Source organism: Alligator mississippiensis, chromosome 16, assembly GCF_030867095.1.
Source record: "Alligator mississippiensis isolate rAllMis1 chromosome 16, rAllMis1, whole genome shotgun sequence".
Lineage (NCBI taxonomy): Eukaryota > Metazoa > Chordata > Crocodylia > Alligatoridae > Alligator > Alligator mississippiensis.
In genome coordinates this window covers 28,713,571-28,740,246 of record NC_081839.1, presented here as the reverse complement: position 1 = coordinate 28,740,246, position 26,676 = coordinate 28,713,571, and the positions used below count along the sequence as shown (strand labels likewise).

The 26,676-nt window shown below is 44.9% G+C and overlaps 2 protein-coding genes across 2 annotated transcripts in view; one reads left to right on the top strand and one right to left on the bottom strand.

The window, feature by feature from the left end:
• Positions 1-26,676, bottom strand: part of LOC102561714 (uncharacterized) — a 117,358-nt gene that overhangs the window by 28,780 nt on the left and 61,902 nt on the right. The gene's annotated exons all lie outside the window — the stretch shown is intronic.
• On the top strand, positions 386-24,768 carry ATP12A (ATPase H+/K+ transporting non-gastric alpha2 subunit). Its single transcript, XM_014593764.3, has 23 exons — positions 386-658; positions 2,695-2,838; positions 5,268-5,327; positions 6,893-7,096; positions 7,920-8,033; positions 8,946-9,080; positions 9,665-9,782; positions 10,477-10,745; positions 11,614-11,812; positions 12,455-12,564; positions 13,309-13,443; positions 14,232-14,424; positions 14,917-15,092; positions 16,211-16,347; positions 16,903-17,053; positions 18,679-18,847; positions 19,753-19,907; positions 20,693-20,816; positions 21,187-21,332; positions 22,056-22,189; positions 23,144-23,245; positions 23,989-24,080; positions 24,254-24,768. Exons 1-23 carry the CDS (start codon positions 650-652, stop codon positions 24,280-24,282), a joined length of 3,105 nt encoding a protein of 1,034 aa, XP_014449250.1. The 5' UTR covers positions 386-649; the 3' UTR covers positions 24,283-24,768.

Genomic DNA, 26,676 nt, shown 5'->3' with positions numbered 1-26,676 from the left:
GCTATGTCATGATTTAAAGGCATTGACTGACTACATCACCACTTTGTGAGGATCCAAATAGCATCTTTAGCGACTCCCCTAGGGCAATGTCAGGCTTCCAGACTCTCCTCTATCCCTCCGTTCATTTGAATTCATTTGAGGAAGTCTAGTGGTGGTAAATCTCTGAAGGAAGCTCTCTGCTTCTACCGAAGTGAATAATGCACCTGATCCCCAGTTGTGAGCAAACACGGCAGAGGAATAATTAGGAACTACCTGACCTGAAACCCACATGCCCATTACTGTGGTATTTTTCCACCTACTTCAAGTGAAGCAGAAGATGGGCTGGACCCGAAAGGAGAGAGGAGGAGCCGCAGAGCAAGATGCTTCTTTATAAAGCACCAGCAAGCAGCACTCTCTCCCCACAGGCATTGGACAATGAACCTGTCCTGCCTGAAGGATGCTTAAGTGCAAGAAGGATTCCAGCTAACATTGGTTTTCCAGTTGGGAGGAGACTACAACTTCTGTGAGCTCTTGCCCCTGACAGCAGTGCTTGAGGTCTCCTAGTGATATCGCTTTTGCTTTTCACCCAAGCACTGTACCTCGGTCTACCTGCTCCTGCCTGAGAGACTCTTTGGTTCCACTCCATCAGGGAAGAAATAAACTCGCAAAAATGGGAAAGGTGAGTGAGCTGTTCATTGCAACAGCTACCTTTTAACATTGGTTTCTTCCATTGAGCTCTGAGAATTATCATTCATTTTTCTAAATTAAAAACCTATATGTCTGAAATGGTTTGGGGTCAGAGAAAAATAGATCCACAACTTAGATCATTTGCTCTGGGAAGATCAATGAAGCCTCTACACTGAAATACATGTTGACCCTATGAGATCAGATTGGATGGGACAGAACGGTACGTGAGGCTAGCTTGTTCCTTCACCACAAGCTCTGGGAAGACCTTGGCAAGGTCCTGAGAAACTCGGGTCCCTCTGGGGACTTAACAGGAAACATTTTCTATAGGACAGGAGAACTCAATCTCCTTGAGACCCCTCCCCTCCCATTGTCCTGCATCTGCTAAAGTTGTCAGCTGTTCTCTGTGGGTCTCCTCTCCTCGTGGAGACCTGAACAGCAGAGCAGATTATTTTTTGGGTGGGATAAGAAAAGCAAGGTAAAGGAAAAAGGAGAGGAAAGAAAAACTCCAGCAGATAACCCCAGCTTGCATCTCTTGGGCAAAGCAGCACAAAGAAAAGAACGGAGGTGGCCTTTGTCTGGGATGTGCATGTAACCAAATTGAAATGCACTGGAAGCAGGAGTCCTGGTGATTCAGCTCCTCAAGACACCACCGAAGTTACCTCTCTCCATTGCGTCCCTCCAAGAATGACCAGGCGGAGATTTTTGCATTCCTCAAACTCAAGAGCATCTAGGGGCTGAGAGCAAGTCTCGTTGGTTAGCGTTTGTTTGAAAACACAAGAAAGAACCTTTTCTAAACCTTTTCTGTCAATGTTTATACACCAGAAACCCCATGCTTTGAGTTCTTTTGGGTTGTTGTTGGTTTTTTTTTTTGGGGGGGGGGGTGGGCAGGGGGTTATTATTTAAAACGTTTAGCTTTAACTCCATCTGTTGAACGATTATGAATACCCAGGCAGGGACAACTGGGCTGTAAAATGTACCAGTACATGCATACATTAGACAGACACAGAGAGCTTGCAAACACAGACAGGTTCTGCCCTGGTGAAGCAAGCAACTACCTAAAAGTTCAGGCAGTTAGTGAGACACTGTGCCGCTCAGACGGTTAATCCTTAAGGAATCCAGCAAGAAATGGGGTCAGTAGATACTCTTCCAAGGAATGGCATGCAGGTCACAGGATAATTGCAAGCTGGGATGTTATGATTATATAAGAGAAGCTGATGAATTAACAACACAGGAAGCCTGCCCTTCAATCTGGGCTGTTTAAGTTAGGAGGAGGAAGAAAGCAGTTTATCAATAAGTCCAAGGTAGTGCAATGGATTGGGCAGCTCCTCTAACCTATTTAACTGGTGGGTGGCAGAGAGGTGGAGACCAAGAGGGTGCAGAGTTCAGCAGCTCCTGCTCAGTTTTGAGCTCTCCGGCAGGGAGGTGAAGCAGAGATCACTTTAGCGTCCTGCCACGACTGTAGTGTTTGCATACAGCTGCCCTACATACATAATCAAGGAGCAAGACACTGTCACAAATCTTCATGGCTCCCTGGGAAGTCTTGCAATAGGAAGTGCTTTTTCAAAGTTGCCACTCTTGAAGTCACGTGAAACCTCAACTTTTGTTTTAAAAAAATCCTCCAATATTAGGAAAAATGCCTCCCCCTCCCTCCCTTTATATACTTTAATTATTTTTAAAACTGGCCTCGTGGTTTGTGAGCCAGGGCTCCAGCCAGCGTGTCTGTCCTTTGGGCTGGGTCCTCCGGGCTGTGTGAAATACTGCCTGTCTACTGAGGTCAGTGGAGTCATACTAATTGACACCAGCCAAAGATGTGTGTGTCACAGTTGCAGGTGGAGCAATTGCCAATATAGGGCAGGACCAGACACTCTGTCCTTAGGAGGGAGGGGACGGATCCAACCCATAGCTTGGCCTAAAACCGGGAAATATTGGAGTTTCTGGGTGGGAGCCACACTTTCCAGCCTTTAGTCATATTCTGCCTGATCACACAACAATGCCCAAATCTATTTTGCTTTCTCATTTCTGTTCTAGAAAAGAGCCGACGTTTACTCCGTCGAGGTCTGTGGGCCATCGGATTTGGAAAAGATAGACGAGGGGGACGAAAGGTACAAAGACCTGAAGGGTAACAAGGGAAAACCCAAGAAGAAAGATGAACTTAAGAAAGAACTGGAGCTGGTGAGTGTCTGGAGGGAAACCCCGATTCGTTCCTCCTGACCTCAGGGGTGCAAGACCCCACAATGCACAAACAGGTTTGCCTTGTATTGGCACGTCTCATCAGAGCTGTGTTATCCCAGGGGCAGTGATTGCACCCACATTTCTGCCCACACTTAGCTTCCATTTGCAAAGAGAAGGCAGAAAGATGGAGAAGCTGAAGCAACCCCTCTGTTTCAAAGGATGGCACTGCATCTAAAAATGAATTTGAAGGCAATTTTTTCAGGCTGATCCCCAATGGGTGCAGTGTGACTTAGTGGATAGGCACTGAGCTGGATGGGGTTTGTACCCTGTCCCTGTCACTGGCCTGCTGGGAGAGCACTTCTCCCTGTGCCTGTTGTCCTATGTGTGAAATGAGAGTAATGAGTCCTATTTCTTTTGTGAAGTGCTTTGAGGTCTGCTGAGCAAAAGCACCGAGTGCCTGATATTGTTAGTCCAGCCACCTCTGCAGGACGATGAAGACCCAGAATGAGAAATCAAAGATTTTAGTAATAAAAACACTTGCCCATCCCTTCAAACATCTTTATAAACATCAGCTAATTGATTTCTCACTATTCCCTTCCCCTAGCGAGTGAAGTAATAATATAATCCTCACTGCCCTAGTGACGAAACTTTGGCATTAACCGACCCAGCCAAGGGAGTCAGCATGTCAGAGCTGGGATGGGATGAAATGAGATGAGTACACATGAGTTCTTGGCTTCAAAACGCCAGACCAGGGTGAATTTTTCAAAAGTTCTTAAGTATACTTGGAGCCTGATTTCATGACTCAAAAGTGACTTAAAAGCACTGAAATGCAGCTCAACTCCCAGATCCCCAAGTCATTTCTGAAAATGACACTTTGGCCCCTTTGACCTCAGGATCTTTTAAACATTTTGTCGTGGACCAGGTACCTGAGCATTGCAGTGGTAGTTGTCTCAGTCTTGCCTGGATAAGGTGACAGAGTATCCCAGGAGCGAGGGCTGAGGCACATGCAGCAGGTAACAGTGCCTGGCTCTTGCAGAATTAGGGATGCAGTCGAGGAGGTCACCTGTATATTAACTCTGCCACCCCTCCTACTTCTCTTCAGTAATGTTGTTATGGGGGTTGCAAACCAACTGCTGCAATACTTTTCTGGCTGGCTATCCCCTATGAAATGCTTGGTCAAAACAGATGCTCTCAAACCTCTGCACTGTCTTTTGGATGGTGTTTGTCTGGTCTCTGCTTTTTCTTTCTTTATGCCAATGCCTGACTCTGCAGATCTACAAAAGATTTAATCACGTGGATTGCGATACAATTGCAGAGAAAGGAGAAATGCTTTCAAAGCATCCCCATCTCCATCCCCTGACGACAAAAGGTCTGCACAGGCTGCTGCGTGGTAGAAGACTGGAGTGCATGAATCCACAAGGCATGTGTAATTCCTGCCAGTGCAGACTCTACTCCTGTCATTTAGATGCAACAAGCATCCCCTGCACTCGATGCCATATAACTTCTTCAGTTTGTGCCAAGCAGGCAAATCTTAAAGCATCTGAGGATTTTTAGGAGGAGCCAGTTGTCTAAATGAAGTAGAGTTATTCATCATGACTCAAATTACTGTGAAGATTCCTTCTGTTCCCATAACAGATTTGCTGGAGGAGGATGCTGAGCGGGTTGGGGGAGAAGATGAGAGGGAAATGTAAATGGAGAAGAACTTAAGCTTCAACATTTCAGTGGGGCTAATGTGTGTTGTGATGCCCATTTTACTTCTGGCTGATTAGAAACAGGGAATTAGCAGAGCTAGGTACAGGATGCAGAAGCCCTAACTTTACACAGAGCTGCCTGGAAAATGTCAAACATTGATCAAACAAGATAAATATTTTAATAAAAAAAAGAATAAGAACAATATTTTGCCTTTCCCAGCTCGCTCTGCTCCCAGGGTCTCATCTAAGCCAGAGTGCACACAGCCTGTCTTTGTATTTCCCAGCCTTTCCATCAATGAGTGAGTGCCTGGCAAGCATTTAAAAACAGAAGTTATGCTTTTGTGTCTTAAATGATGGCCTACAAGCATTGGAAAGGGGTGGGACTTTCCCATCCTGTCTTCCATATGCACCGTCCTGCATAACTGTTTGTGCATGCTTTTTGATGGGTTTTTTCCTCCTTTAAGGCACTAAGCATTTACCACTCACAGAAAGGAGATGCTATAATGACAGCTAGATGTACGGTACAAAACGTGGAAACAATTCCAGTGTTCCTTAAACCCAGATATATGTTTGTTTCAGAATACAAATGTAAGACAGATATTTGGCCGGGGTGATATGACCGCGGCACCCATTCCTGCCCGGGGCAGGGGGTCGGACCTGATGATCTGTTTAGGTCCCTTCTGACCCCAAGTACTATGAAACTAAGACAGTCTAATCCTTTCTTTTTCTCTCTCCCAGGATGACCACAGACTCAGTGTTGAAGAGCTGGAGGAAAAGTATGGCACAAGCATCACCAAAGTAAGTCTGTAAGATATGAGCAAGAAACCATCTGAGTTAAATATCCTTAGCTCATCTACAGCTGAATCCAAAGCTTGTGATATTAAAAGAAGGGTACTGACATCACCAGACTTTAGAAGAGGCTCATCGTGGTCATCATTTATGTAAATAGATATCTTTTTGTAGGGGGGGGGGGGTGTGTGCACACGCATGCATGTGCACACCTGAAAGCAAACAAACTAGGCTCTTGTATATAGAAAATGAGCAGGACTCACTAATTCACAGTAGATGATGAAGGTTTTTAAGACGTGGTGAGACAAAGTGTTGGCTGGGATGATCTAGTTGGGGCTGGTCCTGCTTTGAGCAGGGGGTTGGACTAGATGTGACCTGAGGTCCCTTCCAACCTGAATTTTCTATGATTCTGTGAAAACAGAGAGCAGCCCAAGGGCAGTGATTCTGGTCCAAATTTGGAAATGAGTATCTATGACATTTGAAAGAGATCCGGCATGATGTTTTAATGCGCTGCTATATTTTATAAAGCTTGAGCTCAACATATGGACCTTGGTTACAACTTTCCCAAAGTCCGAGGCCGTTTGGACTTGGGTGTTCAGAACCTGCTCCACCTCATTCCAAACAGATGGTGTCAGTAGCAGTGAGCACAGTCTGCAGCAAGGGAACTCACTTGACAGAAGCACTTGGCTAGTGAAAATCTGTGTCCGACTGCTCTTGAGCTGCAAATTCACATCCAGGGCTGCATCCTGGTCAAGGAATCTGAGCACAGGCAATTATCAGAAGTGACAGAAAAAATATAATATACATAGTGGAGCTTCCTGATCTTTCCAGAGAGTCCATATAGGTCTATCTAGCACAGGGGTGTGGGAGAATGGAAATCAAACAGAGAGACACCCTAGCGCACATTGCCCCTAAGCTCATCTCTCCAGAAAGTTCACTGCATCTAAGGAATAAACTGCCTGAAAGCAAACAAGCTAGGTTAGGCAAGCAGATCAGATGCAGGTCATCACAGCTGATTCAATGCCATTAGGTCTACTCATATATTTTATATACGTACACACACATCTCTCTCTCTCAGATATATCTAGATATAGATATATCCAACTATGTATCTCTCTGTATCCATCTATCTATCCATCCATCCATCTAGATAGATAGATAGATACATACATACATACACACACACACACACACACACATATATATATATATATACACATACATATATGTATACACACACACACACACACACTATGAACAGTAACTTTTCTTCTCTTTTAGTTCAAGAGTAAGTATATTAATAATCATATTTTCACTGCATTATGTGAGGAAAAACATTGAACTGTGCGTACCGGGCTCATGGATGTTTTGAAGAAACAAGATGGGGAAAGGAAAATCAAAAAAGCTTGAGACAAAAATTTAGCTAAGAAGTCGAAGCCCCAGAAGCTGTTAAAAATCTACTGACATGAACCATAGCTTAATTCCCAAGTCCCAGGAAAAAGAGCGATGAAGACAAAAACTAGGGCCCAGGCACAGTCTGCAATTCATGTTGCAAATGCTCTTTGCCTTCGCAGGGTCTCTCCAGCGCAAGAGCGGCAGAGATTCTGGCTCGAGATGGTCCCAACGCTCTCACTCCTCCTAAAGCCACTCCTGAAATCGTCAAGTTCCTTAAGCAGATGGTGGGAGGGTTTTCCATCCTCTTGTGGGTGGGAGCCCTCTTCTCCTGGGTTTCCTTTGGGATTCAGCTTGCACAGGGTGTTGATTCAGCATTTGACAATGTGAGTATTATGCCAGTCACATGGGATACTACATCGGCTGGGAGGCTTCTTAGATATCTGGGGTTTTCAGTTCACTTGCCCCACTACTGAATCGTTTTGATCAGTGCTTGATTCGCTGATATACTGTGCTTTGCCTATCTGTCCTAGGGTTTTATACTGCCATGCATTGCCATAGTATCAGCATGGCTAAGGAACGACAGTGAAGTCCCTAATGGCCTTCACAGAGCCTCTCACCTTCTTCATCTTTAGGTTATACCTTCTTGGGTGAAATATTTGAAGGTTGTTAAGTTCTGATTTGGAGACATTACTTAGGTGCAAATGTAACTATCTTTCATGTGGGTGAGGAGGTAAATATCACAAGAACGGGCCTGTGTAACACTTCTGATCCAGGAGCAGCCTGGCACACAGGGACCCTCATAGGAGTTCACCGTTCCTTTGGGACTTCTATACCTAAAAGTTTCCAAAAGTGTGGCTGTATATCCATCTGCCCATGGTCTTATCCAACCCAGAAAGGCTAAGATTAACCTCTAGTCTTCCATTCATGTGTTTTCACCCCTCAGCCCCCCTCCCTTAACCTCCACTCAGTTTACGAGGACTGTTAAAACCTTTGTATTTAATTTGTGGGGCTTTATTGCCTCTTGATATGAGCAAGCAAACAGTAAAACTCCTCACTTCTCCTCTTCATTGAGCAATTAAAACATTCTAACCTTTGGTTTAAAGAACTTAGTGGATCAGCGTTTACATGGGGTTTATTCCAGTTCAGAAACTGCCAAGCACATCATCTTTCAGCGAACTGGAATTGTTTGTTTTTTTTATCTGTCAGCTCTACCTTGGTGTGGTCCTTGCACTGGTTGTCGTTCTTACCGGCATCTTTGCTTACTACCAAGAGGCTAAAAGTACCAACATCATGGCCAGCTTCAGCAAAATGATTCCACAGGTAAGTGGCCAACCTTTCTCTCTCTTTGTTTCTGAATGGCAAGGAATGGGGAGAGCTGGAGAGTTAATGCACGAATGGTATAACATTGGCTTCACTATCCCCTGCTGCTGGGGTGGGTAAAATTTAAATAGGAAGGGGACAAAATAAAATTCCCTTTTCATTCAATCCTGACTTTGGTCAGAATGCAGGCTAATTTCTACCGTGGGGACAGAATGGACAAAGTAAAATTTCATTTTAATTTCTGACTCTACATTACAGCCTTGCTCTAAATTCCATCCTCAGACCTACCTCTTCATTGGAAACAGCCCTTCCTTCGCTTCTGTATTCCTGAGCTCCTCTGGTCTATTTTTACCAGAGTAACCCAGCCTTTAAAAGTACTAATGATTATGCAGAGCATCATAGGTAATGCAACAAGGCCCTTCCCAATCAGCCTGCAGCATAACATAAAGTAATTATGCTGCCAGTCCAAATAAATTCAATAAATAGTTCATTACATGCAAGTGGAGGAGAGCAAGGTAGTTCTGACTCCCAGTCCAGTTCCTACTCTGCAGTTCACAGCTATAACTTTTTGCATGTGATGGGCACAGATGCATCTATGCCCATCTGTAAAATGGCAATACTTGCCAATTTTTCTAAATCCCCCAGGTCCTAAGATGAATGATGCTCTGTTGGATGCTAAAGCTTGGAAATAAGAGAGAAAAAGGAACATGCTGATCTAGAACAAAAAAGATCCAGTTGGGCTGAAATTCACTCCCAACATAGGTGTAATTTGGACCTAAAGTAATGCATGCTCATGTGCCAGCTCTCCGCATTAGGGTGTATTTTACCCGTGTGAACAGACAATGCTGCTGAAAGGGAGGGCATGAAGGATATGGGTTGGCTGCTCATTCTTTTTATACTTCTGTCTCACAGCAAGCTCTTGTCATCCGAGACGCTGAGAAAAAGGAGGTTTCAGCAGAACAGCTGGTGGTGGGGGACATTGTGGAGGTAAAAGGTGGAGATCGGATCCCAGCAGACATCCGGCTGATCTTTGCTCAGGGCTGTAAGGTAAAGACTAACTTTGGGACACATGGCAAGCTTACACCATGAGTTTCAGAGGAGCTGCATAAAAAGAGAAGCTGTTCTTTCAGAGAGAGGATAGGTGAGCATTAGCAACTAAGAAAAACCTCAGGCTTTTAGGTACATGTAATGCCTGTGCAGAGGAGCGTACAGAAAAGAGGGCCCCATAACATAACTCCCAAGAAGCATCAAGTAAATCCTTTCTGCGCCATGGACTTGGGCGGGCAATCTCTTGATCCTGGGGCAGTGACACAAGTATAGACAGAGTAACTCTCTTCACAGTGTCAAAGGCAGCTTATTTCTGTTAGCTTTTCTTCCAAACTCGCTAAGTCCTACTGGCTGAGTGACAGGTATCATACATGAGTGAGGCTCAATTTCCATATTCATAGAGGAATTTTCCCTGCCTCACTTGCTGTTAACAAAGACTCCATCTTTCTCAGTGACAAAAACCCCCAAGTTTTCTGATTACTGTAGCCCTTCTACCACCCCTTCCAAAATGCTGCAGCCCTTTCTCGATGCTTTACTTGGCAGTTGTCCATTTCAAACCGGATGCATTTTTGTTTGAATAACAGGTAGATAATTCTTCACTCACGGGGGAATCGGAACCGCAGTCCCGCTCCTGTGACTTCACCCATGAAAATCCCCTGGAGACTAAGAACATTGCATTTTACTCTACCACGTGCCTGGAAGGTATGTGCAAACAGAAGGAACCTACATGTGTAAAAGATGCCCCCAAAAAGATGTCACTAGTTGACCATCACTGCTGGTATCTGTAAGAACCTGCAAAAAAGTTCAAGTCAAAGGAAAAAAAGCTAATGACATACCAAGGAACATCCCAAGCAAATGAAAATAAGTTCTAAGCCCTGGGATGGCTTTAAGTCTTACCCGCACTTACAGCTAACATATATTTTTGCTACCTGATCTCACACAACATACATGCACAACAAACTGACTGGCTCCTGCTTGCTTTTGGCAATCTCATCACTGCCCTGAGTCACAAAATCAGACACACTTCTATGCAATGATGTCCTTTACATGCTTCAGGATGCTGCTTGTGTTTTCAGAGCAAAATGAACTTTTGCTTTTCTGTCTTAAAATTGCTTCCTAACGGATTTGTACAGTGCCCAAAACAAAGGGGCCGTGATTGCGGACCTAGGTCTTGCTGTACTCCTCCCAGGGGACTGATAAATGACATCATTGCTGAAAATACATCATCATACCCGCCAGTTTTTTAGTAGACATAACCCCTCCCTGAGAAGGGTGAGCGATACACTTATCTGGTGAAAAGACTGAAAAACGTTGACAAAATACTGGGCAGGGGATGGGGTCTCCCTGAGGAATCGTACTGTTTCAGTGCCGGTAACAGCTCCTCTCCTCTTTCCAGGCACTGCCACTGGCATCGTCATCAACACTGGAGACTCTACTGTCATTGGGCGCATTGCCTCGTTAGCATCTGGAGTAGGAAATGAGAAGACACCTATTGCTATTGAGATACAACACTTCGTCTACATGGTGGCAGGAGTGGCTATTTCTATTGGGGTTCTCTTCTTCATCATTTCTGTCTCCATGCGATACAAGATTTTGGATTCCATCATCTTTCTTATTGGCATTATTGTGGCCAACGTGCCCGAGGGACTGCTGGCCACCGTGACTGTAAGTCGACATCGGCTGCTGGCATTCTCTGGCTAACTGCACAGCTCTTCTATTGCTCGCGAACACTTGAGGTTCATGTCCACGTGACCCTGGATATCACTTCTCTTCTCTCTGCTGCAGTTTTCCCATTTAGACATGGGGATATTACTGCATCGAAGGTGTATGTAAATTCAATTAATTCATATTCATAAACCATGTTGAAATCCTGACACGGAAGGCACCCCCAGAAATGCCAAGTGTTATTAGCACTAAGATGTAAGAGTAATATTCAAATATGAAATAGTATGATGATGAAGTCAGGCATAATATCAGGGATCATTCTCTTGGTAATTATGAGCTCCTCCCAAATTGAAGCTTCTTTTATCGGGACTAACCTCTTAACTGATGTTATGCACTATTACTATCATGTGCAAAGCAAGAAACTTATCTAATCAATACGTGTGTTAGATTAATTACTTGCTGACTACAGCCAAGACTGATCCAGTCACCCCCATGGCGTCAGTGAAATAATTCCAGATTTACATAAGCATAAGCAAGATCATAATCCCTTTATGGCATGAGCAGGAAATACATCAGAGCAAAATGTGGTTGGAAAATGCTCCTGAAGACACTGAAAAGAGAAAAACCCTTTTTTATTTCCTCTTTTCTTGCTAAAAGACTGTCAGCTTCTATTTTTGCCCTGGGAAAAATGTCTGTTTCAATTAAAAAGCTATTTGTCATTAAAAAAAAAAAATGTGCTTTGGTGGGAACATTTCAACCAACTCTGGCTATAGCCTGCACTGTCCAAAGCATATTGATTTGATTTGTGCGCAACCTCATTTTTATAATTTTACCTTATTAAAGGGAGGTGTGCCTCTTCCTTTCACAGGTGAGCTTGTCCCTGACAGCAAAGAGGATGGCAAAGAAGAACTGCTTGGTGAAGAACTTAGAGGCTGTAGAAACCCTGGGCTCCACCTCCATCATCTGTTCTGACAAAACAGGGACCCTCACGCAGAACAGGATGACTGTAGCTCACCTTTGGTTCGACAATCATATCTTCCAAGCTGATACCAGTGAAAATCAAACAAGTAAGTGTAGGAGCTGGGGAAGGACGGCAAGATGGGTTAGGCATGGCTCATGGCACACTTCACCTGCCACTTGGAGTCTATACAAGGTGGATGGTGACGACTTGCAGTCGCGTCGTCCGATGGGCTTTGGGTGGCCTGTGCCAAACTACCTGGCGGGACTTGCAATGGTCCATGCCAGGGGAAAACAGTGCTGGGATCATTCCTAAACCAAATTCAGGGACATGATACAGCATGGGAAAAATAAGCTTGTACTTCTGCTTTGTGACACAGCAGTTCTGTGGAGAAAAAAGACCCCAGTATGGAGAAAGTATCAATACAAGCTCATTCACGAGCACTAAATTCCTTAAAACAAGAAGCTGGGAAAGTTGGGAGAAAGAGCTGTGGATTGAACAAGTCCCATACACAAAAGTACCTACTCTGGACTCTTTCAAAAAACATGTGGATGTATTCCTTGCTGGGGTCACTTGATCCCAGCTGACTTCTTGCCTATGGTCGGGGTGGACTCAATCTCATGGGGTCCCTTCCAGCCCCTAATGTCTATGAAATCTATGAAGAATCAGCTGTCTTCAGTAACTGGCTCTCTTGACTCACGCTTCCAGCACCCAGCCGACCACACTCACTTCTTTTTGTGCTTCCTTTCAGCCCAGACCTTTGATCAAAGCTCTCAGACCTGGGCAGCGCTATCCAAAATTGTAACACTTTGCAACCGGGCTGAATTCAGACCAGGCCAGGAAAACGTTCCAATCATGAAGGTACCCGCTACTTTTGTCAGCTCTTTTTGTTTCCCGTGAGGAATGAATGTCCTGCAAGTTTTAATGCGCTCTTGCCATTTTAAAATGCACTGTGTTAAATGCTTACCTTACCTTTGCCTGGCAACAAGGGTAAAGCGGAAACAAATGCACACTCACTTCTCACTCTAAGTCAAAAGACAGCTGAGCTACCAGTATGGCTCTTGCCATACCATTAACTAACCTAGAAGGAATAAGAGAGTCCCACTTTATTTCCCTATGAAGGATTTGTTATAGGCAGCATTCTCCAATTCCTGATTCCAGGACTGGGTGTTTTTATTCGGTGCCTCAGTTTACCCTGCAGGAATCAGATACAGACCTTTCTTACCCGCAACAGCATGATGAGTTTTCCACTAGACCCAAGAATGAACATAGATTTTCCATATTCACCGAATGAAACGTTCATTTTGTCTTTCTTCAATAGATCATAGCAACGATCCTAAAATGGTTCAATATTGCTTCACAAAAGACAGCAACTAATAAGCAGCAATTAAAGTCCACCTGTTCTCATAGCACAATATGTGGGAAGGATGGGAATATAGTGACTCATAAAAAATGTGCATCTTAAGTTAACTTGTTGGTGCTTTGATACCAGAGTGAGAGAGAATGTACTTTCTAGTGTGCCCATCACATATGCATATATAAAGTTTCTTTCAGCGCTGCAGGAAGTATTTTTAGTAAAACCGTTATTTTATTCCTTCCATGCAGAGAATCGTGGGGGGAGATGCCTCTGAAACAGCCCTGCTGAAATTTTCTGAAGTCATTTTGGGTGACGTAATGGACGTTAGATCACGGAACAAAAAAGTGACTGAAATTCCTTTTAACTCAACTAACAAATACCAGGTGGGATTTTCTTTCTTTCTTCCTTCCCTTTTTCTTTTTTTTTTAAACTGAAACCAATCCATAACCCTGTCCAATGCATTGGCCAAAGTATGGAGGTGTGAGTGGGACAATACAATGTCAAACTTCATTTTAAAATCAGAACGCCAGGACCATTTATTCTGGTAAAGACAGCGAAGCAAATGGGACTTTCATTCCAAGCCATGCAAATAGCTCCAGGGAACTCAGGCTCCTAGAGGGAATAGGGCTATAGTCTATGTAGGGTCACTAAGTTACTTTGATCTGTATGAAGCATGAAATGATGAGATTTTTATTTTCCATAAACCAAACTGACCTATTAAAGGAGGGGAAGGTGGGGGGATGGATACAAATCTGTACCATTTTATGGAAGTAACCTGAACTTTATTATTCATAGCCCTTGGGCTCCTGGAAAGCTGGCCCCACTGCATAACTTTGGACAAAGATGAGATGCCTCTGCCTTACGATTAAAATAAGATTATAGTGTTATTATTACACAGACATCTAGTGTATGTCATTATAGTAAGGTATTTCATGCTAGCAAAGGTTGGGTTTAATGATCCCCAAAGGGAGAGGGTACCATCAGGGAGGAAAAAGAGGAGAAATATTTCTCATCCCCATGTAAGATGGGCTATCTTGCAGCCAAGTCCTACTCTTGGACAAGCTGTGGGAGTTGGGTCTCCGAGAGCACAATTAAGCCATCGACAGGTCACAGAGGAAATGAAGTGGGGCCATGGATGCTGTTGGACTCATTCTGTGTCTGTGGCATGCAGCTATCCATTCATGAAACTGAGGACCCCAATGACAAACGCTTCCTGCTGGTGATGAAAGGAGCCCCTGAGCGGATCTTGGAGAGGTGTAGCACCATCATGATCAATGGCAAAGAAGAGCCACTGGATTCGGAGAAGGCAGAAGCTTTCCAGACAGCATATATGGAACTGGGAGGCCTGGGGGAGAGAGTGCTGGGTGAGTGCGACTGGGAAGCAATGTCAGTGGAGCGCAACCCAGGTGGGAAGAAGGGAATTAAAACTGGGCAAATATCAGCTACCCGGGGCTGTGTGATGATGTTATACATGCAATGGTCCTCCTTTCACCCCTGGAATGAGAGCAGAGAGGAGAACCTATCTGTCACCTACTCAGTAGTAGGAAAAAGGGCCAGAACCATTCAGGATAAGCAGAGGGTTAAAAGCCCATCAGCACTGCAGTACATTTTTCCAGGCACAACAGGAGCTCTGCCCTCTACACACTACCACCCTACAAACAGTCACCAGATACATGGAGCTAAATAAGACCTGTAGCCCAAACACTGACTGCATCACGTTGCCTGCTGGGGATGCAGGGGAATACTCATGCAGAGGAACACAGCAGACGAAGGGTCACAAAAATCCGCCAAGGGAAGGAAGACTTATTAAAAAGCAGAGCCCAAGTGCTCATGCAGCATCCTGCCTTTCATTCCAGGTTTCTGCCATTTGTACCTGCCCGAGGATGAGTTTCCAGACACCTACCCATTCGATACAGACTCCATGAACTTCCCCACCTCCAACCTCTGCTTCGTGGGGCTGTTATCTATGATCGACCCCCCTCGCTCCACCGTGCCAGATGCCGTCTGCAAGTGCCGCAGTGCTGGGATCAAGGTAGGGGCCCTGCATCATCTGCACAGCAAGTGCACACAAGGGGGACCTAAGGCCCCCACAATAATCCAGCCCCAAGAGTTCTCCCTGTATCGTGGTGGCTTTTCACTGGATTCAGCTTAGACACAGTCACTAAAGACAAGACTCAAAACTGGGTGCTGATATCAGCTTGGGAGGAAGGGGTGCAATACCTGCATCCACCTTACAGCCTGTTTTCATATGTAGGGTGGTGTAAAGAGCCTTAGCTTAAACAAAAATCAGACCATTATCACAGCAGGTTGGAATATAAATATAATGATCCCAGTGCAACTTTGGAGACGTTCAAAATATTGTTTCAGCTCCTAAAGCTTTGTATCTTGGGTTCATCTCTAGTTCATAAAGGGCTCTCTGGTGCTGGAATTATTAATCTGAGGCAGCTCAAGGAAATGGGACACCCCCCCCCCCCCCCCGAATCCAGGAATGAAAAATATTGAAAAGATCAGAATGACAATTGCTACCACAGCTGAAACATTTGGAACAAAAACAATTGGAAATCTTTTCTAGTCTGTGTAATGCAGCATCTTTCACAGCTGTGCTGCCAGCATAAGTTTAGCTCACAGCAAATAGAAGGGAAATTCAATTGTGTGTTAGGTAAGGGAAAAGAAATCACGATTTGCAACACCAAGGCGAGACAAAGCCTAACTCTGAACACTGACTAAACTGGTTGCATGCAGCTTGAAGGCTGATAATCAGCAGCTTCTCCCACCTTAAGCAATTTAATGCGTCTCATCTTTCTGTGGCACCTTATGTCACAGTATTTTAATAGCCCCTCATCTGGGGTCCAGTACTGCAGTATGGATATTTAAGCAAGAGAGCCCCATTGCAGAGCAGCAAGCCAAAGCAGCATCAGCACTCTCAATAAAACACCAAAAGTATCATCTAGTTTATGGTTTGGGGTCACATGAGGACTTGGTCAGTATTGGTGAGGATCTGTATGTCTGTGAGGACCAATCTACCTGCCCAGCAAGCTACAGGAACAAAGCCATTTCTCCCAGTAGCCCCAGCAATCACTTCATTTCATCTTTGTACTTGTGCTGCCCCCAAGGCTCCTCACCCGCTCTATGTGCTTGTACTGTCCTCAGGTTATCATGGTCACAGGGGACCACCCGATCACAGCAAAAGCAATTGCCAAAAGTGTAGGCATCATTTCAGCCACCAGCGAGACAGTGGAAGATATAGCCAAGCGCCTCAATGTCCCAGTTGAGCATGTGAATAGACGGTAAGAGCACGGCAGGCACCTGCAGCCCTTGAGAGACAAAACCCTTCCTTCTTCCCCTGCAACACCTTCAGCTCATTTCTACAGCACAGTTGCTTTTTGCTCTGTCTCTTGGTAGCCTCCCAGATGTAATACCCAGCCACCCTGTCATCATTCGTACCTGGACAACCAGCTACCTGGGTTGTCCTAAATGCACTAGGAGCCTAAATGGAGTAGTTATACAGATGGACTTTGCCCATCTCTAACAGCTACAATTCTTCCCCTACACTAGCATGCCCGACTCTCCCCGCCAGTGCAGGGCTGCTCCTTATAGGGCATTTTCTACTGCTTTGTCTGGTCTAAATGACTGCTTCCTTCTCCAGGGAACTGCAATAATACTGTTGCATTCCTCTAGTCCCTTTTATGCAACACATGCTGATGAGGCTCTCAGGCTACTAAACCAGACCTGCTTTCCTGCAGTGCTCACATCATTGAATGGGTTACACTGCACGAGCAGACGGCTCTTTCCTAAACCTTTATGCTTTAGAGTTTCATTGAGTTTTTCCCTGGCTCTTACAGGGATGCCACAGCTGCAGTCGTTAATGGGATGGAGCTTAAGGACATGACCTTGGAGCAGCTGGATGAGATCCTGAACAACCACTCAGAAATTGTCTTTGCTCGCACTTCACCCCAGCAAAAACTGATCATAGTGGAAGGCTGCCAGAGACAGGTGAGTCAAAGTGAAGGCAGCTACTTGTATTACAACAGGCTTTTGAGAGGTATTGTCCCTGTCCCCCACAGTCAGGTACCAGTCCCAGGGGAGAGGGAGACAGCAGGGCCCCCAGCATCCCATCCACTGCTGAGGTCTCCATCAAGCATGCAGAAAACTGAACCTACCTACTGCAGTGAACAGGCTGCTGTGTGTATGCGGTGGACCACAGTCTGCGGGACAGTATTCAGAGTGCTAGCTGTGCATTGTAGGCCTTATAGTGCTAGTGGCGTTTCTCCTTCAGCTCCAGCAGGAGAGCTCTGTGCCTTCGGGGAATTGCTCTCAGAGCAATCCCACACATCCCACTAGCTGCTTTATAATGCAATTTGTCCAGCCCCATGCATTAAAACTGCTTTTAAAAACTGTGCATTGCAACCTACATAGGAGATTCATACAGAGCAGGGCTTTAATGCAGCCCTCAGTCCCATCCACAGCCTCTGCGTTAGGGACCGGGCACAGTGGGAAGCATACGCGGCACCCCGAGAGGGGCTGGCGGAGCTCCTTGCAGAATATCTTCAAGTGGCTTCCTCCTGTTCTTTCATTTCTACTATGCTGTCCTTCCCCCAACATAAGCTGGGACTTGGAAACTGCCCTACAGCCCTCCCTGAACCCTGTGAAGACATCGGGTATAGCTGCAGTCTGACCCATTATTGTTTTTTATTTCTGTGGCTATGCCAGAATTGAGGTTCCCATTAGCCTGACTGGCTGTGGGGGTTTAATCACCAATTGCTTTCAGAGAAGCGGATAAAAATCTTTCAGTTGTTCATGTTGTACCTTCAACGGCGCCTGCCGGCTCTGGGGAAATTGGTTTTGTGTTGCACAGACAGCCATGCTCCAGGAGGATTTGTTCTTAAAAGGATCGAGAATAATAACAATAAAAACCCGGTCAATTCACTTTCCGTGGTTTGTAGCTGGAGCCCGTAAACCCTTCTGTGCATGGTGTTATTTATAGCTGGTGTCAATGTGCCAAATCCCCTAAGAGACAGGACATCCTGTATTTATCTTAATCAATTTGCCACATTTTCCCTTTGACTTTCTAGTTCTACCCAAAATGCTCCCAATTCCCACAAAACCAGGGCTCCCTAACATCTCTACTGAGAGGACACCAGGGTAATCTAAAGAAATGCTCCTGGAGAAGGTCACAGAGAGTAATTCAGGGAAGCGGTGCCTTTCCCTGCTTTCAAGGGGAGGCAGGAAGGAAGAAAAGAAGGAGCGTCACCAACTGATCAAGCACCTAAAGCACAAGCAGCACCAAACCTAACATCTTTGGAGGAGAGAATGAGGCACATTGTACCCCAAATCTCTCTTGCCTCAAAGGATGGGCCCTGGTGTCTTCAGGCAGGGATGAGGTGTCAGTCCACAGGGCATCACAGGCAAAATTTAATATTGCCACCGCCTATATTTCACCTTGATAGCGGGAGGGTTTATGTCCTCAGGTCAGGACTGTCGCATTAAAAGCACAGCTGGAGAGAGCCAGAGGTGCTACTGCCTCCGACAGAACTTAGATCCAGAGGATTTAGAGGCAGGGACTGGGGGAGGATTTTCCTCCGATCGCTCAGTGACCTGAATCCTCTCGTTTGCTCCAGAATGCTGTTGTTGCAGTGACGGGGGATGGAGTCAATGACTCGCCGGCGCTGAAAAAGGCAGATATTGGAATCGCCATGGGTATTGCTGGCTCCGACGCAGCTAAAAACGCAGCTGACATGATCCTGCTGGATGATAACTTTGCTTCTATTGTCACAGGAGTAGAGGAAGGTAACAACAAGGCTCACTACTTCATCTTCTAACAACGTGCTGCAAGTCCCTCCTCTCCTTATTGTTAGATACTTGATTTCTTGTCTAATGTACTCGCATTTGCACACACCACTTCTTGCACTGGTTCTTGCGAGCTGGGTGACTGCAGGCTCAGTTCAGAACGACGGTACATGCAGTTCCAAACATATACAAGCTTGCTTTCAATTAAATTTCTCATAAAACTGATTACATTTCCAGTCCTGCAGGCACTAGACAATCACCGTTTATTTTTCTGCAATTAACTTCTGCATGCCACTTTCTGTCTTTATGGGTTTAGAAACACAGCAACAATATTTTTCAAAGTCACATTCTAGAGTTTCACCTTCTGCTTAGAAAGCAAGGAAATGTCAAACCCGTTGTTTATGGTGAGGTGCTATTTATTCACTCCTATTCATTTTGTTGGTCTCAATTATTGAACAAAAGCCCTTCCTTAATGCCTAGCCCTACATGGCTTTGAACCTCATGAACACACCCAGTCTTTAGCTCTGCATCTGTCCCTTAGGTATTTCTTTTCTATTATTTGTTTGCATTACATCTTTGCTGTGACCTGTGCTCCACTATACTAACTGCAGGGCTGGCAGAGTCTGATACAGGAGCCCATAGAAAAACGAAAGTTTCCTCTGCCCTGAAATTCCCCCTTCTATCCCCAGTAAAATAGTTTCCATTATTTTCCTTGATGTTTACAATATCTTCCCCCTCCCCCGGGTTTCATTTCCCAAAGAACTGAAATGCTTGCTGGAACGCTGATTTGCACCGTGACAATTTAGAACTGAGCTGAAAACACAACTTCTGGCAACAAGAAAAAGTGGTGAAAATCACCAGCCAACTCTGCTTAGCTTTTTAAAACAAGCTTTCTTTTCCCACAGGCCGTTTGATCTTTGACAACTTAAAGAAAACGATTGCCTACACACTGACCAAGAATATTGCTGAGCTCTGCCCCTTCCTCATCTACATCATAGCCAGCGTCCCACTGCCCATTGGCACCATCACTATCCTGTTCATTGACCTGGGCACGGACATCGTAAGTTGGCTTGTAGCAGATGACAGATAAGCTAGCTATTCTCCACCACGGTAACTCGAGCAGACTGAATGAGCTGGCGAACAGGGCCTGGGTGCCAAGGATGCACATTTGCCTGGGCCTGAAGGAGTACTGTAGATTCAAGGGCTGGCATATTTGAGGGGATTAGTCATCTTGTTCTGCAACCGATTGTCTAATGACAGGGGAAATGCCAACTAAAAACAGGGCAGAGGCCTAGACTGAAAGTAGCCAAACACGGAGGGGATAGAGAAAGATTCATGTCAAGAGACCAAAAGGATGGAAAGCAAAGGCTCCCCTATGCCATGGGCACTGACCAGTACTGCCACTCCAGTCTGGTCACACCACTCAACCGCAAAATGCTGGCAATGCACTATTTAGGGATCATGTTTTATCAGTTCTTCCTCAAACTATTTGTTCACTGCAGCTAAAGGAATGAACACCTGATGTACAGATCCGACAGCCCAACCCTTCGCCAAGAGATTTGAAAGGCTCTTCTTCCCCTTTCAGCATCCAACTGTCTAGGTTGTAATATAGTCATGGATTTAGGCAGGGTTTCAGACCCCACACATATCCCTGTATAGTCTTTAATCAAGGACTTCACTGAAAAGAGCCTTGATTCATTGTCTGCTAGCTAGTTAGCACATCAAATTGATCATTTTAATCCAGATAGAGACATTAGAAAGCAAAAAAAGGTAGACTGTCTTGAAGAACCACAGCAGCAGGCTCAGATGTGCCAGCGAGGTGCTGAAAGAGCATTTCTTTTGTAGATCCCCTCTGTTGCATTAGCCTACGAAAAAGCCGAAAGCGACATTATGAACAGGAGACCCCGGAACAAGAAGAAGGACAGGCTGGTAAACCAGCAGCTTGCCGTGTACTCCTACCTGCAGATCGGTACGTTGGCGTGTTCGCCGGAGTGAAAGCAACTCAGCTGGGTCTGGGAGGAGAGCAAGCTGGGGCTGGGAACGGGGGCTCCTGAGCTTCATTCGTGCCCAGGTTCTCGCCCTGTTGGCTGAGCCTTGGGAAACTAATTCACCTCTGCCTCTGTGTTCCCACCCACATGCTTGACTAAAAAGCTTCATTCGTATAGGTTAAGATTTTTAATATGAGGCCTCACCTTGGCTGCAAGGCTTTCTATGCCACCATTATCAAGCAATATAGATTTTGTAGTTCAACCCTTAAACTTGGAAGATATTTTTAAGAATTGTTTCCAGTGCATGACTGAAGCTCACTCCATCTCTGCATTTTCCCTTCTCTTCTGCAGGTATTATTCAGTCCATTGGAGCCTTCCTGACCTATTTTACCGTGTATGCTGAACAGGGCTTCCTCCCTAACACATTGCTCGGAGTGCGTGTCAACTGGGAAAACAATTACATCAATGATTTTGAGGACAGCTATGGGCAAGAATGGGTAATGCTGCTTTGAAACATCCTTCTCTTCACCTCCCCAGTGCAAATGGAAGACTCTTTCACCTTCTCCTTACCCCAACAGTAAAAAGCTATGGTATTGTGCTAGGGCAGGGGGAGAAGATGATATGACTGAGCAATTAGAGCAGTTCATATTTGATGGCATCAAAATTACAGACGGCCCCGGGACAGACTTGAGTTGTTTTCCAGGCCAAGCCCTTACCTATCAGAGCTCTCTCTTCTAGCCTTGGATTTCTCTTTTCTTCTGCTTCAAAGTCTCATTGTTTCAATTCCATAGCCTTGGGCTTACATTAAAGGAGAAGCATTAAATAGAGCTGCACCCCTTAAAGTTTTATTTTTATTTGGGACTCACCAAGTTTAGAAACCAAAACTGAAATTAGGTCTTGACCACAGACACTGTTCCCCATAGAAAAGCTTATTGCCAGACTGACAACAGTAGGTTTGAGTCTCTCTATCCATAGCCACCCTTACACTAACTCCATATACAAATTACCACAGCTGAAGCTGAATCCATGGGGAATTTCCCCGCGGCTCATGCTCTCACGTTATTCCTTTCACCAACAGCTAATGAAGGCACAAGCCAGACTCTGACTTATACTTGTATAACTAAATAAGACTGTCCATGCTTTGCAGCCCTTTCTAGGGCATGAGTACTTACAATCAAGTACGAGAGCTGTAACAGATGCATGTCACCATTGCTTTGCAGACTAAGTACCAGCGGACATACCTTCAATGGAGCGGCTACACCGCCTTTTTTGTCAGCATCACAATTGAGCAAGTGGCCGATTTGATCATCAGAAAAACCCGAAGGAACTCCATTTTCCAGCAGGGTCTTTTCAGGTGAGTTGTACACCTTTTCAGGTGAGTGGCTGTGCTCTGATGAGGGGACAGCCACTTGCTAACCTTTCCAGGCCAACCCTAACTTGGTGATGCATCCTATCCAGCCTCTATTTAATTATTGGATGAAACTGTCTTCCCTCTTCTTGATTCTACTAGTTTCCTGTCCCAGTCACCCAGGCTTTGTGGTTGTGATGCAGATAAACTGAGGGAAAAAAGGCAGCTCAAAATTGTTCAAATTCTGAAATCCCAAACACAAATCAACCTCTCCCCTATTTAGCAAACAACCGGGGATCTTTTGATAGTTGCCTCCCAAGGTCAACTCTCCTTTAAACATCAAAACATACAGCTGAAATGATTGAAAATTGTTGAATAATGTCATAAGAAAAAACCCAAACTTTCCCCCACTACCTGGCCAACAGAACGCCTGTATCCCTTTAAAAGTCCAGACCTTTTGTTTGCAAGGAGTTACCCTTTGACGAGATTCAGTAAGATGCTTAGCATCTTCCAATTCCCAAAGATGACAAGTGAATTAAGGGCATCCCACAGGACTGAGTCTACCTCTAAGGGCTGCCACTTCCGATTGCATTTGAGAGAAATGACTGTTTGTAGCCAGATGCTTTCCAGAACAGCCTTCCCTTCTGAAATGTTTCTTTAGCGAAGCAGAGTTTCTATTTATTCACAATTGTCCCCTTGAGTCGCAATGGAGCACATACACCAGAACTGGGCGGTATAAGGTGCATTCAAAGCCACCTTGACTTATCAGTTACTAGCAGCACAGAAGACTTAACACACGAACTTTCCCCTGGGCTATGAAAATCAGTAGGAGACTCCAGGCATTTACTCAGGAAGCAAGCCCATATTTACCGCTCTTGTAACAGGAACACCATCAGCCTGTTGTAGACCCTTGTGCCATACAGGTAGCATAACCACTTTTTTCTCTTGGTTTTATTGCAGGAATAAAGTTATCTGGGTGGGTATATTCTCCCAGATAGCAATTGCTCTGATCCTCTGTTATGGGCTTGGAAGTGTTACTGCCTTGAACTTCACACCTCTCCGGTGAGTGCCACTTATTGTGTATATCCATGTTCCACCCCTTCTTCTGGTCTCGCTAGACATGCAGACATTTCCTATAACAGCAGCAGACCCTGCGCTCAGGGACATGGCTCATTGGACAGGCATAGCCCACATATCTGCTCCAGTACACTTCCCGTGTTGCAGAGTTGAAAGGCAATTTTTATGGAGTAAAATTAGTTGAGACACTTCTCAGGAAGAAAACAATTCTCCGAAACAAAAAAGGCTATTTTTCATTCCATCTTTCATCAAAAAGGGTATCTTTTGGGATCAGCTTTACTAGTAAGCACACAAAACTAATTTGTTTGAAGAACTGCCCAACCCTTCCGGAATGCAAGCCATTTGGGGGATGGTATAAAAAACACTGACTGCACTATATCTCATTTGATTTTTATGAAAGCAACTTACATTTTGTACCCCCCTCCATAGACTGCTCTAGGTTTTCATGTCCTCTAGAACCAAAATACACAAGGAAGCCTGCTTTGTTGTGGAGCAAACAGATTGAAATAGCCATCTATGGTTAGGGTGCCCCAGGAAATTCATTGTAGAGCCGGTCTTTTGGGGATATATCATCATTTAATGATTCAGAAAGCATAAAGAGCCAAAATGCTCTTCCAACACCACTAGAGATCAGCTCCTGGGGCTGGAGGCTCTGTAAATCTAGCTAGATGGGCTGCTGCTTTCCGATGAGATTTTGCTCACGATTCAACTCTCTCTCCTGCTTCCAGGGTTCAGTACTGGTTTGTGGCCGTGCCTTACGCTATCTTGATATGGGTCTATGATGAATTCCGCAAGTTGCTCATCAGGAGATACCCAGGAAGTAAGTACAACTCTCCCCAGTCAAAATTTCAGCATCAACATCTATTTTCAACCCAGCCCCTGCTGCTTTTGATGCATTAACCACCTTATATTGATTGTCCCCACCAAATTATTGATTTCTTTATCCTTGACGAACAATGCTGACATTTTGGTATTTGCCTCCTTTGCTCATAGGCTGGTGGGACAAGAACATGTATTATTGAGATGGTTTTCCATGCTGGATGGGCTCCGGCAGTGTCTCAACTGGCCTCTGCTGCTGAAAGGTCCTGTGTGTGCAGTACCAAGTAACTATGGGCTTCTTCGACTGATGAAGAAACAAGGACTCTAGAGGCTGAAAACCATCTCTCGCTGAACTGTAAAACCGAGACTTGGCTGAAAACTTAAAAGCATTCTCTGTTTTTTAATACATAGATCTTTTTCCTGTTCAAGAGCATAAAGATCAATGCAAAAAGGAGGGGGGTGGGGGGGCACCTCTTGTACATATCTCAAGGAAACCACACATTTGTAAAAATAATGTAAGGCAATGAATTGCACTAGGTTTGTTCAAACTTTTTTTGTTATTATATTTGTTGTCGTTTTGGTGCAATCGAATTGTGTGCGAATGTGTATGCAGATCTGTGCTATGTCACCAAAGATAACTAGGCTGTATAGGCACAATTTGATAATAAAAGGACTTTTCCCAAAAGAAACCCAGTTGTTTGCACTGCCTTCCTCCAAACACAGACAGTGAATTGCAGGAGGGGAGGGGGCATTCACACTCACAATAACATTGAAAACTGCTCGCAACTCCCTGAGCCTCCCTACTCGGATTTCCTCCCTGCCTTTCCATCTGCTGCCTGGGCAGCATGTTCCCGTCAGCCTGGAAGTCACTGGTGCTCGTATACCGACACCCAGAAGAAAAATTAAGGAAGAAGAGTGGCAGGAGTAGGGACACAACCAGAATATTGCAGGGAGTGAGTCCACATTCCACATCCACACCCTTTTAAGCTGCTTTTTGCCAAGTACACAACACAGATGGGAATGCTCAGGAGCTAAAGCAGGCCGTCTGCAGAAACCGTGGCTAGGGGTTGAGTCAGAGGAGCTGGGTGGCAACAGCCTTGTTTTCCCACAGGTGCAAGAACAGCTCTACTTGCTGTTCTGCCTAAAAATAAGTACATCAGTATTGGTGCAACATAGACCTGTGCACACATGTACCACAGGTCTATAAGAATTTGCCTTCTGCCCCCTTCCTCCCCCTCATTTATAGTAGTTTTCTTGGTGCAGCCAAAACTAACCATAGGTATTGAAAATAAATGGAAGTATAGAAACTTTATATTAGACCACGGCATTGAGCTACCTGCGTTGTTACTCTGCCTCCAGCAATTAACAATGGTGCAGAAGAAAAGGGCTTATACATAAACTCTTGGGAACCGGGTCCCATTCAGTCTTTGACAACTTGAGGGCTGTTCCTTTTCCACTTTCATTATGAGCTTTTGAAAGCGCTGGGTATGTGTGTACATCTGTGTTTTAAAAAAATACAGGTTTGATTTACCTTAAAAAGCAAATAGTAAAAACTGCCTGCAGTTTTGCTTGGGGGGGGGGGGGGGGAAAGCTTTCCACTTGCTCCCCCAAACTTTCAATAAAAAGAAACCACTTGGCTTAAACTGTGAATAACTTGAAATAGAAAATCATGCAAAATTACCAAGAAACTCAGAACACAGGGTCTTGAGAGTTTGCAAAGCTCTCCAAAAAACAGCACACCCAAGGGTGGCATATTTTACCACTGTAGCCTATAGAGATAGACTCTCCCTTCCTCCCCCAATACACTCCCTTAACCCAGACATAACCAGAGGCACCTTTCTGATTCAGGCAAGATTACAATGTGTGTAAGAGCTCTGTGAAGTGGCAAAGACTGCTCGTGCATGGGATCTGAGAGGGATCATACAACTATTGAGAAATCAAACTCACAATCTGGAAAACAATCTCTGATTAAAGAGAGTGATAGCTCCTGCCTGCCAAAGCCTCAGTCTGGGGGAATTCTTCTGAAGAGGTTTAGCTTGTTTCAGTCCTGCAAGCATCATGGTGTTTTAAGCACATAGAAATACAGACTAAGAATGGGAGAGCATCATCTTGTAAGCCTGGGGACTGGCAGTCAAGACTCATGGGCTCTATGCCTCCTTCTGCTGCTGGCCTGCATGTTATTAGGATCATTGTGGTCTATAGGAACACCCATCACAGAGCAGGGCCCCAATATGCTAGGCCCTGTACTACCCCAGAACAAAAGAACAAGCGCTACCACTTGGTACGATTCCTGGTTAGCATCCCCCCACTGCAGTGGAAGGTATGCACATGGGTAGGGATTTTGCACTGAGAAGCAGGATAATGAGGTAGGATTTCTGCTCCCTAACGCAGGCCTGAATACAGAAGAAAAGTTGCAGAAGAAAGAAGGTCAATTCTCTATATTCAGTACACAGCCTGTTTTTGCAAATAAAAATGCTCATAGAAGCTTTTCTCTTTGAAAGGTTGACTGGCAGAAGGAAAGGCTAAAGATGTGAGAAACACCTCCTGTATCAGAAGAGTGTATAGAAACAACCTAGCAGAACTGCACCGTTACTTTT